This window comes from Salvelinus fontinalis, chromosome 15, assembly GCF_029448725.1.
Source record: "Salvelinus fontinalis isolate EN_2023a chromosome 15, ASM2944872v1, whole genome shotgun sequence".
NCBI classification, from domain to species: domain Eukaryota; kingdom Metazoa; phylum Chordata; class Actinopteri; order Salmoniformes; family Salmonidae; genus Salvelinus; species Salvelinus fontinalis.
The window spans coordinates 7,670,820-7,688,780 of NC_074679.1; the positions used below are offsets into that span (position 1 = coordinate 7,670,820).

Consider the following 17,961-nt stretch of genomic DNA (forward strand, 5'->3'; position numbering starts at 1 on the left):
AAGGAACATAAAGACTGTATTTGCACTGAGAGTTGACTGTAAAGTCAGGGTCAGTCAGTCCCTTTCTTGGCAAGAGCTCTCAAACTACGCAGGTGACTATCAGTAAAGACATTGATACGTATATTTATTGATTTAGTGTTTCGCCAATTTGTTGTTTATGACGACGATGAACTAATTCGGCTAATCATATCTTCTTCGTTGTGTTTTATATTGTAAGATATCGCATTTTATGCTCGTTTCTGCTTGAGTACCAAGATGTTGAAAACAACCTAAACCCAGTCAGTCATGTCTTACCAGTTCCACACACTGGGAGTGCTGCAGTCTCCTGGCGATGTCCAGAGCCGTCTCTCCGGATGAGTTCACTGGATGACGAGAGAGAGAGACCGGTTAAGTCTCTAACTGTGGGATCCCTATTGAACCCAGCTTACAAGCACTAAAGGCACGGTGTGTACATACTGTATACATACTGTAGGTGTGTACATACTGTAGGTATATATATACTGTAGTTGTGTATATATACTGTATGTGTGTCGATACTGTAGGTGTGTATATACTGTAGGTGTGTGTATAGGTGTATACATACTGTAGGTGTATATATACTGTAGGTGTGTATATACTGTAGGTGTATATATACTGTAGGTGTGTACATACTGTAGGTGTATATATACTGTAGGTGTGTATATACTGTAGGTGTGTGTATAGGTGTATATATACTGTAGGTATATATATATACTGTAGGTGTGTATATACTGTAGGTGTATATATACTGTAGGTGTGTATATACTGTAGGTGTATATATACTGTAGGTGTGTACATACTGTAGGTATATATATATATATACTGTAGGTGTGTATATACTGTAGTTGTGTATATATACTGTAGGTGTGTACATACTGTAGGTATATATATACTGTAGTTGTGTATATATACTGTAGGTGTGTGTATAGGTGTATATATACTGTAGGTGTATATATACTGTAGGTGTGCACATACTGTAGGTGTGTATATACTGTAGGTGTACTGTATATATACTGTAGGTGTGTATATACTGTAGTTGTGTGTGTATAGGTGTGTATATACTGTAGGTGTGTACCATGTACCTGTGTGGAGGACAGCCTTTCCTTTGAGCAGCAGTTTGAGGCACTCTGTTTTGTGGTGCTGAGCGCTGTAATGTAGAGCAGTGTTCCCCTCTAGAGTCCTCTTCTCCAGACAGACACTGTTAAGTGGCGACAGACAGTTGGAGTCAATGTGATGTACATGTATGTCTCCGGGGGCTGGTGTAGCTAAGACAGTACTAAAGGTCAATGCTGGTGACAGAGAATGTGTCCCAAAATGGCACCCTATTCCCTACGTTGTACAGTCGTGGCCAAAAGTTTTGAGAATGACACAAATATTAATTTTCACAAAGTCTGCTGCCTCAGTTTGTATGATGGCAATTTGCATATACTCCAGAATGTTATGAAGAGTGATCAGATTAATTGAAATTAACTGCAAAGTCCCTCTTTGCCATGCAAATGAACTGAATCCCCCAAAAATAATTTCCACTGCATTTCAGCCCTGCCACAAAAGGACCAGCTGACATCATGTCAGTGATTCTCTCGTTAACACAGGTGTGAGTGTTGACGAGGACAAGGCTGGAGATCACTCTGTCATGCTGATTGAGTTTGAATAACAGACTGGAAGCTTCAAAAGGAGGGTGGTGCTTGGAATCATTGTTCTTCCTTTGTCAACCATGGTTACCTGCAAGGAAACACGTGCCGTCATCATTACTTTGCATAAAAAGGCCTTCACAGGCAAGGATATTGTTGCCAGTAAGATTGCACCTAAATCAACCATTTATCGAATCATCAAGAACTTCAAGGAGAGAGGTTCAATTGTTGTGAAGAAGGCTTCAGGGCACCCAAGAAGGTCGAGCAAGCGCTAGGACCGTCTCCTAAAGTTGATTCAGCTGCAGGATCGGGGCACCACCAGTACAGAGCTTGCTCAGGAATGGCAGCAGGCAGGTGTGAGTGTATCTGCACGCACAGTGAGGCGAAGACTTTTGGAGGATGGCCTGGTGTCAAGAAGGGCAGCAAAGAAGCCACTTCTCTCCAGGAAAAACATCAGGGACAGACTGATATTCTGCAAAAGGTACAGGGATTGGACTGCTGAGGACTGGGGTAAAGTCATTTTCTCTGATGAATCCCCTTTCCGATTGTTTGGGGCTTCCGGAAAAAATATTGTCCGGAGAAGACAAGGTGAGCGCTACCATCAGTCCTGTGTCATGCCAACAGTAAAGCATCCTGAGACCATTCATGTGTGGGGTTGCTTCTCAGCCAAGGGAGTGGGCTCACTCACAATTTTGCCTAAGAACATAGCCATGAATAAAGAATGGTACCAACACATCCTCCGAGAACAACTTCTCCCAACCATCCAGGAACAGTTTGGTGACGAACAATGCCTTTTCCAGCATGACGGAGGCCCTTGCTATAAGGCAAAAATGATAACTAAGTGGCTCGGGGAACAAAACATTGATATTTTGGGTCCATGGCCAGGAAACTCCCCAGACCTTAATCCCATTAAGAACTTGTGGTCGATCCTCAAGAGGTGGGTGGACAAACAAAAACCCGCAAATTCTGTCAAACTCCAAGCATTGATTATGCAAGATTGGGCTGCCATCAGTCAGGATGTGGCCCAGAAGTTAATTGACAGCATGCCAAGGTGGATTGCAGAGGTCTTAAAAAGAAGGGTCAACACTGCAAATATTGACTCTTTGCATCAACTCCATGTAATTGTCAATAAAAGCCTTTGACACTTATGAAATGCTTGTAATTATACTTCAGTATTCCATAGTAACATCTGACAAAAATATCTAAAGACACTGAAGCAGCAAACTTCGTGAAAATTAATATTTGTGTCATTCTCAAAACCTTTGGCCACGACTGTACATAATACACTACTATAGGCCCTGGTCAAGAGTAGCACACTATATAGGGAATAGGGAGCCATTTGGGACCCAAACAGTGTAAGGCTAGAGGAAGGAGTGCTGGGGTGTGTTCAGGAGGAAGGAGTGTTGGGGTGTGTTCAGGAGGAAGGAGTGCTGGGGTGTGTTCAGGAGGAAGGAGTGTTGGGGTGTGTTCAGGAGGAAGGAGTGCTGGGGTGTGTTCAGGAGGAAGGAGTGTTGGGGTGTATTCAGGAGGAAGGAGTGCTGGGGTGTGTTCAGGAGGAAGGAGTGCTGGGGTGTGTTCAGGAGGAAGGAGTGCTGGGGTGTGTTCAGGAGGAAGGAGTGCTGGGGTGTGTTCAGGAGGAAGGAGTGCTGGGGTGTATTCAGGAGGAAGGAGTGCTGGGGTGTGTTCAGGAGGAAGGAGTGCTGGGGTGTGTTCAGGAGGAAGGAGTGTTGGGGTGTGTTCAGGAGGAAGGAGTGCTGGGGTGTGTTCAGGAGGAAGGAGTGTTGGGGTGTATTCAGGAGGAAGGAGTGCTGGGGTGTGTTCAGGAGTGTGAAACGTGATCACGTATTTCTATCTGTACCATTCTAAACGTTTTTGCCTCACCGAGAACACACCCCCTGGGCCGTGTCTGAAGACGTTACTAGCCGTCAAATACTTGCCTCCTCCTTTCCTTGTTCCCTAAACTCCTTTCAAAGCCATTGGTTGGAGGAGGTCTGAGTAAGGGACCTTGGATCCTCTCCTCCAATGCACTTTGGGCCCGATTCAGACTGGGGATAAGGGGTTGAGTCTACTTATCTCAGGTCTGCATAGGGCCCACTAAGGAGGGTGTTATTGAGGGGTCTGGTGTTATTGAGGGGTCTGGTGTTATTGAGGGGTCTGGTGTTATTGAGGGGTCTGGTGTTATTGAGGGGTCTGGTGTTATTGAGGGGTCTGGTGTTATTGAGGGGTCTGGTGTTATTGAGGGGTCTGGTGTTATTGAGGGGTCTGGTGTTATTGAGGGGTCTGGTGTTGTTGAGGGGTCTGGTGTTGTTGAGGGGTCAGGCGTTATTGAGGGGTCTGGTGTTATTGAGGGGTCTGGTGTTATTGAGGGGTCTGGTGTTATTGAGGGGTCTGGTGTTATTGAGAGGTCAGGCGTTATTGAGAGGTCAGGCGCTCACACCTGTTCTGTATGAGGAAGTCCACCAGGGATAGAGAGCTCCTCTCCTCCAGTCTCACAGCCAAGTGAAGAGCTGTTTCTCTCAGATGCTAAAAGACAGAAGAAACTCATTAGGTACACCCACTGAGTGTGTGTATGCGTGTGAATGTGTATTAATGTGTGTGTGTGTGTGTGTGTGTGTGTGTGTGTGTGTGTGTGTGTGTGTGTGTGTGTGTGTGTGTGTGTGTGTGTGTGTGTGTGTGCATGTGTATTTGTGTGTGTGTGTGTGTGTGTGTGTGTGTGTGTGTGTGTGTGTGTGTGTGTGTGTGTGTGTGTGTGTGTGTGTGATGAATGAGTACGACTATGGAGTGTTCCCCTTAGCTCTCTGGAGACATGAGCTCTGACCCAACAAGCTGAAATAATAAACCATACCCTGCCAACACACACACACACACACACACACACACACACACACACACACACACACACACACACACACACACACACACACACACACACACACACACACACACACCCCACCACACACACAAAACACACACAGATCAAAATGTGTGCAGGACAGTACTATTACATACCCTTAGGAAGCAACAGACGGTGAATTTGATTAAAGAAACGAAAAGAGAAGGAGAGAGAGAGAGAGGAAACATAACCTTTTAACAAGAGAGGAGAGGAGAGAGAAGGGTGTAAAATGAGAGGGATAGATTGAGTGTGATTACAGAGAGAGAAGGGAGTGGTTACTAACTACAGTTCTGGGACTTCTAACTTACTACACAATCACACTCACACACATTTCATTGCGGACACACACACAGCGATATTTACAACATTACAAGGTAGAAGAAATGTAGCGGTCTATTTTGAGATAATAACCCACAGTAGTCTTGTGAGAGAAGAGGCCAGCCACAGCCAGATCAAACAAGCCCATTGAGGCATGTTAAAGTCGCAGTCTGAGATCTGGCAATCTGTTCAATGATCAATCTTCATGTTTTGTTGTTCTTCAAATCCCAGAATGTAGTTTTAATGGAGCCATTAGCTAATGAAACCATATGGGGACGCCCCGCTGCCTTTTGTTTTAATCATTTCACAGCTCTTTACATTCAAAAAGGCATCCTAATCATATCCTGCAGAGCAAACACTTCAAACCTTCCACTGGGAAGTGATCTTGGGGATTTCATACGCAATCCTACATGTAATATGACCATGTTCATGTTTATGCTGTGTGTGTGTGTGTGTGTGTGTGTGTGTGTGTGTGTGTGTGTGTGTGTGTGTGTGTGTGTGTGTGTGTGTGTGTGTGTGTGTGTGTGTGTGTGTGTGTGTGTGTGTGTGTGTGTGTGTGTGTGTGTGTGTGTGTGTGTGTGTGTGTGTGTGTGTGTGTGTGTGTGTACAATTTTGTTTCTGGTGTCCTTTGACAGCTCTTTGGTCTTGGCCATAGTGGAGTTTGGAGTGTGACTGTTTGAGGTTGTGGACAGGTGTCTTTTATACTGATAACAAGTTCAAACAAGTGCCATTAATACAGGTAACGAGTGGAGGACAGAGGAGCCTCTTAAAGAAGAAGTTACAGGTCTGTGAGAGCCAGAAATCTTGCCTGTTTGTAGGTGACCAAATACTTATTTTCCACCATAATTTGCAAATAAATTCATTAAAAATCCTACAATGTGATTTTCTGGATTTTTTTCTTCTCATTTTGTCTGTCATAGTTGAAGTGTACCTATGATGAAAATTACAGGCCTCTCTCATCTTTTGAAGTGGGAGAACTTGCACAATTGGTGGCTGACTAAATACTTTTTTGCCCCACTGTATGTATGTATACTTGTGCATGTACGATCCAGTACCTGTCCCTCAGGCAATTCTAATGGGTTGGCCAGTAGTGTGTGTGTGTGTGTATCTCTCTGCTATCTAGTACAGGGCTGGCACAGTTACCGTATAATCGCGTAACCGACGATTATGGATGAAGACCGTCGTGAAAATAAAATAACTGTCAAATGTCTTATTTTAATACATTTTATTGTGGAACGAACAGCTGACTGAAGACGGGACAGCCGGGCATTTGTGCGGTTCAGTCCGTTTCTAAGGTAACATGGACTCTTTACAAAATCGAACGATTATAACGGTGACCATGGTCATTTGGCTGACCGTGACCGTCATCCAAATTTCCATGACCATCACAACCTTATGTCTAGTACCTGTCCCTCAGGAAGTGCTAGCGGCTTGGCCAGGTCCTCTCCCTGGGCGTACAGCTGCAGCAGAGCGGTCAGGTCCCGGCTCCTCACGGCGTCGTACACACGCCACGGCTCACCCTCCTCCCGGTCCCGGTCCCGGTCCCGGTGCAGCACGTAGCGCCGTTCCACGTACTTGGCCACGATATACTCCTTCCTGGCATTCCTGGTTGCACAACGGGACAGAGACATAGGTATGCAGCAACCTGTAAACTATATCCTCCATGTTGGCACCAGCAACCTGTAAACTATATCCTCCATGTTGGCACCAGCAACCTGTAAACTATATCCTCCATGTTGGCACCAGCAACCTGTAAACTATATCCTCCATGTTGGCACCAGCAACCTGTAAACTATATCCTCCATGTTGGCACCAGCAACCTGTAAACTATATCCTCCATGTTGGCACCAGCAACCTGTAAACTATATCCTCCATGTTGGCACCAGCAACCTGTAAACTATATCCTCCATGTTGGCACCAGCAACCTGTAAACTATATCCTCCATGTTGGCACCAGCAACCTGTAAACTATATCCTCCATGTTGGCACCAGCAACCTGTAAACTATATCCTCCATGTTGGCACCAGCAACCTGTAAACTATATCCTCCATGTTGGCACCAGCAACCTGTAAACTATATCCTCCATGTTGGCACCAGCAACCTGTAAACTATATCCTCCATGTTGGCACCAGCAACCTGTAAACTATATCCTCCATGTTGGCACCAGCAACTGGTAAACTATATCCTCCATGTTGGCACCAGCAACTGGTTAACTATATCCTCCATGTTGGCACCAGCAACTGGTTAACTATATCCTCCATGTTGGCACCAGCAACTGGTTAACTATATCCTCCATGTTGGCACCAGCAACTGGTTAACTATATCCTCCATGTTGGCACCAGTAACTGGTAAACTATATCCTCCATGTTGGCACCAGCAACTGGTAAACTATATCCTCCATGTTGGCACCAGCAACTGGTTAACTATATCCTCCATGTTGGCACCAGCAACCTGTAAACTATATCCTCCATGTTGGCACCAGCAACCTGTAAACTATATCCTCCATGTTGGCACCAGCAACCTGTAAACTATATCCTCCATGTTGGCACCAGCAACCTGTAAACTATATCCTCCATGTTGGCACCAGCAACCTGTAAACTATATCCTCCATGTTGGCACCAGCAACTGGTTAACTATATCCTCCATGTTGGCACCAGCAACTGGTTAACTATATCCTCCATGTTGGAACCAGCAACTGGTTAACTATATCCTCCATGTTGGCACCAGCAACTGGTTAACTATATCCTCCATGTTGGCACCAGCAACTGGTTAACTATATCCTCCATGTTGGCACCAGCAACTGGTAAACTATATCCTCCATGTTGGCACCAGCAACTGGTTAACTATATCCTCCATGTTGGCACCAGCAACTGGTTAACTATATCCTCCATGTTGGCACCAGCAACTGGTAAACTATATCCTCCATGTTGGCACCAGCAACTGGATAACTATATCCTCCATGTTGGCACCAGCAACCTGTAAACTATATCCTCCATGTTGGCACCAGCAACCTGTAAACTATATCCTCCATGTTGGCACCAGCAACTGGTACACTATATCCTCCATGTTGGCACCAGCAACTGGTTAACTATATCCTCCATGTTGGCACCAGCAACCTGTAAACTATATCCTCCATGTTGGCACCAGCAACTGGTTAACTATATCCTCCATGTTGGCACCAGCAACCTGTAAACTATATCCTCCATGTTGGCACCAGCAACCTGTAAACTATATCCTCCATGTTGGCACCAGCAACCTGTAAACTATATCCTCCATGTTGGCACCAGCAACTGGTTAACTATATCCTCCATGTTGGCACCAGCAACCTGTAAACTATATCCTCCATGTTGGCACCAGCAACCTGTAAACTATATCCTCCATGTTGGCACCAGCAACCTGTAAACTATATCCTCCATGTTGGCACCAGCAACCTGTAAACTATATCCTCCATGTTGGCACCAGCAACCTGTAAACTATATCCTCCATGTTGGCACCAGCAACTGGATAACTATATCCTCCATGTTGGCACCAGCAACTGGTAAACTATATCCTCCATGTTGGCACCAGCAACCTGTAAACTATATCCTCCATGTTGGCACCAGCAACCTGTAAACTATATCCTCCATGTTGGCACCAGCAACTGGTAAACTATATCCTCCATGTTGGCACCAGCAACTGGTTAACTATATCCTCCATGTTGGCACCAGCAACCTGTAAACTATATCCTCCATGTTGGCACCAGCAACCTGTAAACTATATCCTCCATGTTGGCACCAGCAACCTGTAAACTATATCCTCCATGTTGGCACCAGCAACTGGTAAACTATATCCTCCATGTTGGCACCAGCAAATGGATAACTATATCCTCCATGTTGGCACCAGCAACCTGTACACTATATCCTCCATGTTGGCACCAGCAACCTGTAAACTATATCCTCCATGTTGGCACCAGCAACCTGTAAACTATATCCTCCATGTTGGCACCAGCAACTGGATAACTATATCCTCCATGTTGGCACCAGCAACTGGTAAACTATATCCTCCATGTTGGCACCAGCAACCTGTAAACTATATCCTCCATGTTGGCACCAGCAACTGGTAAACTATATCCTCCATGTTGGCACCAGCAACCTGTACACTATATCCTCCATGTTGGCACCAGCAACCTGTAAACTATATCCTCCATGTTGGCACCAGCAACCTGTAAACTATATCCTCCATGTTGGCACCAGCAACTGGATAACTATATCCTCCATGTTGGCACCAGCAACTGGTTAACTATATCCTCCATGTTGGCACCAGCAACCTGTAAACTATATCCTCCATGTTGGCACCAGCAACTGGTACACTATATCCTCCATGTTGGCACCAGCAACTGGTAAACTATATCCTCCATGTTGGCACCAGCAACCTGTACACTATATCCTCCATGTTGGCACCAGCAACTGGTTAACTATATCCTCGTTGGCACCAGGGTTGTGTTCAATTTAATTTCAATTCAATTCAGTCGATTCAAGAACTGAATTGAGCCCAACCCTGGTTGATACCAAACATTCTGTTACAACATTCTCACTTTAATGTCATTGTTTTTGGAATTTTTGGTGCCAATATGGCTTCTGTCAAAATGTGTTGTTTCAAACCAATATTGCCCCACCAATGAGAACATGATTGAAGTATGAGGCGTATTAATGGACTTACATGTCACTCTGGGGGAGGGGTTTGATGGAATCATTGGGAAGATTGGCCTCCATGATGTCATTGAAGCGGGTGTTGCCTATACTGACTGCCAGCTGTGGACAGACGGAGAGTGGAGGCGTTAGGATACAAGATATGTGAGTACAGCTGTATAGGGACTAAACTTTCAGTGCATCAAATAACACATATCTAACCCATGCCATTATCACAACTAAAAACCAAGTTAGCACGCTGAGCTAAAGCCAAAGCAGAGCTCAGAAAACTAACGCTTGTTTAGAAATGGAGGTGTGTGTGTGTATAGATCAGTGTGTGTGTATTGGGACTAAGACGGGGTCAACATTACTAGTAGTTCGGAGGTGCTGAGCATGTCCAGCGTGAGGGACTGGATCCTGGAGTAGTGGACTCCCAACTCCCTGTGGATCCCAGAACACTCTATACACGTCAGGATGCCCAGGTTAGTGGACAGCCACGTGGGGTCTGTTGACAGCACAGTGACAGAACACAACGAGTACAGTTAACACTGGATTTACACTGACGCAATAAGGCCCGTGGGGGTTTGGTATACGGCCAATACACCTGGGCTAAGAGCTGTTCTTAGGCACGACGCAACGGAATTAGAGCAGTAAAAATAAATGTTTTGTCATACACATGGTATATTGTCTATTATAAACTGGGTGGTTCGAGCTCTGAATGCTGATTGGCTGACAGCCATTGTATATCAGACCGTATACCACAGGTATGATAAAACATTTATTTTTACCTCTCTAATTATGTTGGTAACCAGTTCATAATCGCAATAAGGTACCTCTGGGGTTTGTGATATATGGCCAATATACCACGGCTAAGGGCTGTGTCCAGGTACTCCGTGTTGCGTTGTGCTTAAGAACTGCCCTTAGCCACGGTATATTGGCCATATACCACACCCTCTCGTGCCTTATTGCTTAAAAATACCACGGCTGTCAGCCAAATCAGCATTCAGGGCTCGAACCACCCAGTCCTACTGGCTGTGTCCTGATTCTCCACCCTTCTCTTTAAGTGTGGAGACAGGACAAGAGCACATCCTGAAGTCTCTCGGCGAATCCTCCCACTGACTATCTCCTGTCCACCAGTCTCACCGTGGGCTCCACAGTCGGCGCAGGCCTCGTTGCCGGACATGTGTCTAAGCTCGGTGATGACTGCCCTGGCCAGCTCCTGCAGCCCGGAGTCCTGGAACTGCGGCTGGTCCCCTCCCAACACTGTGTTCAGGGCTTCCTCCTTACTGTTCTGCAGCACCGACACCCAACTGGGGGGGGGGGGGGGAGATTAAACAATGCAATATAGTGTTTATACAGTTATGTATTGTAGTACAAGTCATTCTTTCCGGGAAATGTCTTCCTGATTTTTTTTTTATGGATCTACGACAACCGGTACACTTGTTTAAAAAAAAAATGAAACTACTATGGTGGTCTACATTTTGTGCTTCAAAAGCACGGACTGCCCACATGATAGTCCTGTGTGCAGCTGTGTGTCTTTAACCCAAGTATATAATTGTACCACTGAGAGCTTGGCACATTCACACTGCAGTAAACCTCCTTTCTCTTTCTCATCCCTCTCCTTCTCCATTTTTCTTTCTTTTTGTTGTTTTTGTTTCAGCTGACCCTCCCTCCTCCTTCTTCTCCTCCCCACAGACACAGATGACTTCCGAAGGCTTGATCCTGAGGCCCACACAGAGAGGAGAAGAGGAAGAGGGGCTCCCGAGTGGGGCAGCGTTCTAAGGCACTGCATCTCAGTGCTAGAGACGTCACTACAGACCCTGGTTTGATTCCAAGCTGTATCACAACCGGCCGTGATTGGGAGTCCCATAGGGCGGCGCACAATTGGCCTAGTGTCGTTAGGGTTTGGCCGGTGTACGCCGTCATTGTAAATAAGAATTTTTTTCTTAACTGACTTGCCTAGTTAAAGGTTAAATAAAATAAAAATAAATAAAGAGAGGAGAGAAACCCCCTACTCAGCTCTGTACGCTCCAGAGAGAGGTCCCAACCCAAACTAGTTATCCGCTCTTGTGAAGCTGAGTTACCATCTCATTTTGTGGCCAGTAAGCACATAGCCTCGAGAGCCAGGTCTGCCTACGGTGGCCTCTCTCAATAGCCTACGGTGGCCTCTCTCAATGGGTCATTCACAGTGGTCAGGTATTCTGCTACTGTGTACTCTCTGTTTAGGGCCAGATAACATCAACCAATAAACAGAGCAAACTGGAATGTTTCTTTTCAGTGTGTCAAATTGTTTTCTCATAATTTGGTTTGGTCTAATTGTGTTGCTGTCGTGGGGCTCTGTTGGTGTTTGTGAACAGAGCCCCAGAACCAGCTGGCTGAGGGGACTCTTCTCTAGGTTCATCTCTCTGTAGGTGAGGGCTTTGTGGTGGAATCTGTGGCCTTCGCTTCCTTTTAGGTGGTTGTAGAATTTAACAACTCTTTTCTGGATATTGATAATTAGCGGGTATAGTCCTAATTCTGCCCTGCATGCATTGTTTGGGGTTTTGCGTTGTACATACAGTAAAGGACATTTTTGCAGAATTTTGCATGCAGAGTCTCAATTGGGTGTTTGTCCCTTTTAGTGAATTCTTGGTTGGTGAGCGGACCCCAGACTTCACAACCATAGAGAGTATTGGGTTCTATAACTGATTTAAGTATTTCTAGCCAGATCCTGGTTGGGATGTCAAGTTTTATGTTCCTTTTGATGGCATAGAAAGCCCTTTGTGCATTGTCTCGATTGTTGTAACTTCGGGAAATTACCTGTGGTGTTGAGGTTTAGGCCGAGATAGGTATAGTTCTTTCTGTCCTCTAGGGCAACAGTGTCTAGATAGAATTTGTATTTGTTGTCCTGGCAACTGGACAACCATTATTTTTGTCTAACTGAGATTTACTCAGGCCCCAAGTCTGACATAATCTGTTCAGAAGATATAGGTGCTGCTGTAGGCCCTCCTTGTGGGGACAGAAGCACCAGATCATCTGTAAACATGTGACTTCAGAGTACAGTAGGGTGAGGCCCGGTGCTACAGACTGTTCTAATGCCCTCACCAATTCCTTGATATATACCGTGCCTACAGAAAAGTCTTACTCCCCGTTCAAAATGTTCAAATAGCCTGGAATTAAAATGCATTTTAATGATCTAAACTTCCTACCCCACACCTTCGAAGTGAAAAAAAATATACAGGCTTTTATGGACAAGACTGGTCAAAGTCTGCATGAGACAACAATATTCCAAACACTCCACAAATCTGCCATGTATTGTAGAGTGGCCAGAAGCAAGCCATTACTCAACAAAGCCCACCATGAATCCTGTTCGAAGTATGCAAAAAAACGCTCTGGAGATTCTGTAGCCATGTGGCAAAACGTTTCATGGTCTGACTAAACTAAAATAGAACTTTTTGGCCTAAGTGCAAAGCATTACGTTTGGTGCAAACCCAACACGGCTCATCACCCAAAGAACACATCCCGACTGTGAAGCATAGTGGTGGCAGCCACATGTTATGGGGATGTTTCTCATCGTCAGGGACTGGGACACTTATCAGGATAGAAGAGAAGATCAATGGAGAAATGTATATAAATGTCCTTGAAGCAAACCTACTGCCCTCTGCAAGAAAGCTGAAACTGGGAAAGAAGTTCACCTTTCAACATGACAACGTCCTGAAGCACACAGCCAAAGCTACAGTGGAGTGGCTAAGGAATAAAAAGGTAAATGTCCTTGAGTGACCCAGTCAGAGCTCCGACCTAAATCCAATCGAAAATGTGTGGCACGACTTGAAGATTGCTGTACAAGGAACTCGAAAGTACAGTTTTGTAAAGAAGAATGGTCCAATATTTCCTAATCTAGGTGAGCAAAGTTGGTAGAGAGCTATCCAAACAACAATCACAGCTGTAATTGCTGCCAAAGGTGCTTCCACCAAGTATTAAATCAGGTGGGTGGAGACTTATCCCAATGTGATGTTTCAGTTTTGTATTTTTAATACAGCATTTCAACCCCCCCCCCAAAAAAATACCTTGAAAGTCTGGTTTGTTAATGAGTGGGAAAACATTTTTATTTAAATGCATGAAACTCTGAGGCAATGACAAAAAAAGGAGGAAAAAATTCACAGGGGTGTAGACTTTCTATAGGCAGGGTATGTTCTCTGCCCCCAATGACTGGAACGAACTGCAAAAATTACTGAAGCTGGAGACTCATATCTCCCTGACTAGCTTTAAGCACCAGCTGTCAGAGCAGCTCACATATCACTGCACCTGTACATAGCCCATCTGTAAACAGCCCATCCAATTACTTCATCCCCATACTGTATTTATTTATTTATCTATCTTGCTCATTTGCACCCCAGTATCTCTACTTGCACATTCACTGTATATAGACTTTTCTTTTTTCTACTGTATTATTGACTGTATGCTTGTTTATTCCATGTGTAACTCTGTGTTGTTGTATGTGTCAAACTGCTGTGCTTTATCTTGGCCAGGTCGCAGTTGTAAATGAGAACTTGTTCTCAACTAGCCTACCTGGTTAAATAAAGGTGAAATAAAAATAAATACATTTAAAAAAAATGTTGAAGAGGGTGGGGCTCAAACTGCATCCCTGTCTCACCCCACGGCGCCAATTTTACCAGCACACGTGTTGTTCGTATGTTTTCTTTCTACGTATCTCTATCTTGGTATCTTTTTCTATTTCTCTTTCTGACAGAACATCTACCTTGCATCTGTTCCTCTCTTTGAAATAAATACTATATTGTAATCTTTTACAATTTTTTTATGGAATTTCTCTCTTTCTGAATGACACAGTCACTGTCCTTATCTACACCTCAGTGGATCTGGAACAATGCTTGTATAGAATCTAGGAGGGATGTCAGTGTATTTGGGATAATCATAGAAATTGAAGGAATAGAACGGGTTTGGAACCTTTAACCCTGGCAATTTGACTGGTAAACTCATGGGTACACTTTTAGTAGCTGCCTGGTATTGTGATGCAACAATTTTCATGGTAATGTAGAATGTTCATCCAAATTATGTTAATTGATGTGGCTCATGCAATGGAAAGTATTTTCGTATAGTCAGTTGAGGTGATTCAACAAATCACCATACAGATTGATGGGTACACTTGCTTTTACTTCCTGCTTTGCTCCTATGGGTACACTCGCAATGGCCACCAGTCCACCCATTATGCCACCACTGACTTGAATGGGGATGCCCGTTCTATTCATTACATTTATATGAGAACAATGCTTGTTTAGAAACAAAGGAACGATTCCAGTGTATTTAGAACAATACTTGTATATAAACAAGGAGGGATTCCAGTGCTGTGCTTACATCATGCATTCCTGCTCGTCCTCGGCTTGGAAATGGTACGTCCGATTATCTGGAGATAGGAAAGATAGGTGTGAATTTAGAGGGACAGGAGAGGAGAGAGAAAGGAGGACGACAGAGAGAGTGCAGTAGGCTACATTCCAGGAGATACATACAAGGGGAAAACCTGATCCACAGACACAGAGAGAGGATCGGTTGAGGGAGACTCGCCTCTCTGCACCGTCTTTCCATTACACACACAGGCTCAGACAAACACACACACACATAGACAGGCAAATGCACTTGCACACAGCTCAGACCATAGTTATGTGGAGAGAGGTGAGAGGTCAAGGAGGGGTGAACCTACGTGTGACCAGGTCAAAGGTCCTCCTCTCATCAGGGTTGGGGCGCACCTGACAGGTCAGGAGGTTGAGCTTCGCAGGTGGTCGGTTGATCTGTGGAACCAACGACACTGGGGTCAATTCCCACCCTAGGGCTGACACACACTTTACTACGCTGGCTCAGATGCTAGCTTTTCACATCGTCTTTTCCAGAATGGTCCCAACAACTATGGTATATAGGGCATTCGGAAAGTGTTCAGAACCCTTCACTTTTTCCACATTTTGTTACGTTACAGCCTTATTCTAAAATTGATTAAATATATTTTTTCCTCATCAATCTACACACAATATTCCATAATTACAAAGCAAAAACAGGTTCAGAAATGTTTGCAAATGTATAAAATAATATAAAAACTGAAATATCACATTTGCATAAGTATTCAGACCCTTACCTCACTACTTTGTTAAAGCACAGCCTCAAGTCTTCTTGGGTATGACACAACAAGCTTGGCACACCTGTATTTGGGGAGCTTCTCCCATTCTTTTCTGCAGATCCTCTCAACCTCTGTCAGGTTGGAACTATTTTCAGGTCTCTTTTCAGGTCTCTCCAGAGATGTTAGATCAGGTTCAAATCCGGGCTCTGGCTGGACCACTCAAGGACATTCACAGACTTGTCTCAAAGCCACTCCTGCCTTGTCTTCTATGTGCTTAGGGTCATTGTCCTGTTGGAAGGTGAGCCTGGAGCAGGATTTCATCAAGGATCTCTCTGTACTTTGCTCCATTCATCTTTCCCTCGATCCTGACTAGTCTCCCAGTCCCTGCCACTGAAAAACATACCCACGGCATGATGCTGCCACTACCATGCTTCAACGTAGGGATGGTATTGGCCAGGTGATTAGCGGTGCCTGGTTTCCTCCAGAAATTCAGGCCAAAGAGTTCAATCTTGGTTTCATCAGACCAGAGAATTTTGTTTCTCATGGTCTGAGAGTCATTTCAGTGCATTTTGGCAAACTCCAAGCGGGCTGTCATGTGCCTTTTACTGAGGAGTGGCTTCCGTCTGGCCACTCTCCCATAAATGCTGGATTGGTGGAGTGCTGCAGAGATGGTTGTCCTTCTGGAAGTTTCTCCCATTTCCACAGAGGAACTCTGGATCTCTGTCAGAGTGACCATCGGGTTCTTGGTCACCGTGCTTCTCCCCCGATTGCTGGCTGGGTGACCAGCTCTGGGAAGAGTCTTAGTGGTTCCAAATTTCTTCTATTGAAGAATTGTGGAGGCCACAGTGTTCTTGGGGACCTACAATGCTGAAGAAATGTTTTGGTACCCATCCCCAGATCTGTGCCTCGACACAATCCTGTCTCGGAGCTCTACAGACAAAACAAGTTGTAGAAACATCTCAAGGATGATCAATGGAAACAGGATGCACCTGAACTCAATTTCGAGTCTCATAGCAAATGGCCTGAATAGTTATGTAAATAAGGTATTTTTAAATAAAATTTGATACAATTTCTAAAACCCGTTTTTGCTTTGTCATTATGGGGTAGTGTGTAGATTGATGCAGAATAAAAAATGTAAAAAAACATTTTAGAACAAGGCTGTAACGTAACAAAATGTGGAATTAGTGAAGGGGTCTGAATAATTTCAGAGTATGCATTACTAGGCCAGCCCCGTACAGCTTGGCTTAACTATAGTACATTTCAAGAGCATCAGCAACCTGGCGACTAGGGCTGTCCCCAACAACAACAAAAATCTTCGTCGACCAAGAATCGTCTGTTCTTTCGACCACTCAATTGATTGAAATATAGGCCTAAGTAAGTGACGGTATTAAGACTAAACAGGAAACGCTCTCAGGCCTACAGCTCGATGGTGGTTATACAAGGCTGCTAATGACAGTGACATTACCTATTATTATAATGATGATCATAATAATAAATAGCAATAGGGAGATCAAGGAAAAAGGAGGGTTATTATTATTATAAATAAATAAAAACAGACAATTTAAAACGATGTAAACAACGCTAAATAAATGATAAGTAATATCAGAGAGGCTGGTCTAACGGAAATAAGTGTCAAGCCTTTATTACAGGAAAGATGAAAAACAACCGAGTTTGTGAAATGGTTGCGTGAGGCTTGGTGCTTATGGAATCAGTGGGCTATTACACAAACAGTCAAACAGGCAGGATCTGTCTTATTTCTGTATATACACAGTACCAGTCAAAAGTTTGGACACACCTAATCATTCAAGTTTCATTTTTTTAAACTATTTTCTACATTGTAGAAAAATAGTGAAGACATCAAAAACTATGAAATAACATGTATGGAATCATGTAGTAACCAAGAAAGTGTTAAACAAATCAAAATATATTTTATATTTGAGATTCTTGTAAGTAGCCACCCTTTGCCTTGATGACAGCTTTGCACACTCTTGGCATTCTCTCAACCAGCTTCATTAATTAACAGGTGTGCCTTGTTAAGAGTTAAATAGTGACATTTCTTTCCTTCTTAATGCATTTGAGCCAATCAGTTGTGTTGTGACAAGGTAGAGGGTATACAGAAGATAGCCCTATTTGGTAACAGACCAAGTCCATATTATGGCAAGAACAGCTCAAATAAGCAAAGAGAAACGACAGTCCATCATTACTTTAACACATGAAGGTCAGTCAATACAGAACATTTCAAGAACTATAAAAGTTTCTTCAAGTGCAGTCGTAAAAACCATCAAACGCTATGATGAAACTGGCTCTCATGAGGACCGTCACAGTAAAGGAA

At 44.2% G+C, this 17,961-nt stretch overlaps 1 protein-coding gene across 2 annotated transcripts in view; it reads right to left on the reverse strand.

The window, feature by feature from the left end:
* Positions 1–17,961, reverse strand: part of LOC129811360 (arf-GAP with SH3 domain, ANK repeat and PH domain-containing protein 3-like) — a 63,133-nt gene that overhangs the window by 12,565 nt on the left and 32,607 nt on the right. For both annotated transcript variants that reach the window (XM_055862600.1, XM_055862599.1), the window contains exons 12-20: positions 15,222–15,309; positions 14,879–14,927; positions 10,670–10,836; positions 9,898–10,031; positions 9,558–9,649; positions 6,267–6,465; positions 4,087–4,172; positions 1,101–1,216; positions 295–362 (exon numbers count right to left, since the gene is read on the reverse strand). In XM_055862600.1, coding sequence (XP_055718575.1) covers positions 295–362; positions 1,101–1,216; positions 4,087–4,172; positions 6,267–6,465; positions 9,558–9,649; positions 9,898–10,031; positions 10,670–10,836; positions 14,879–14,927; positions 15,222–15,309 — 999 coding nt within the window. The remainder of the gene's footprint in view (positions 1–294; positions 363–1,100; positions 1,217–4,086; positions 4,173–6,266; positions 6,466–9,557; positions 9,650–9,897; positions 10,032–10,669; positions 10,837–14,878; positions 14,928–15,221; positions 15,310–17,961) is intronic.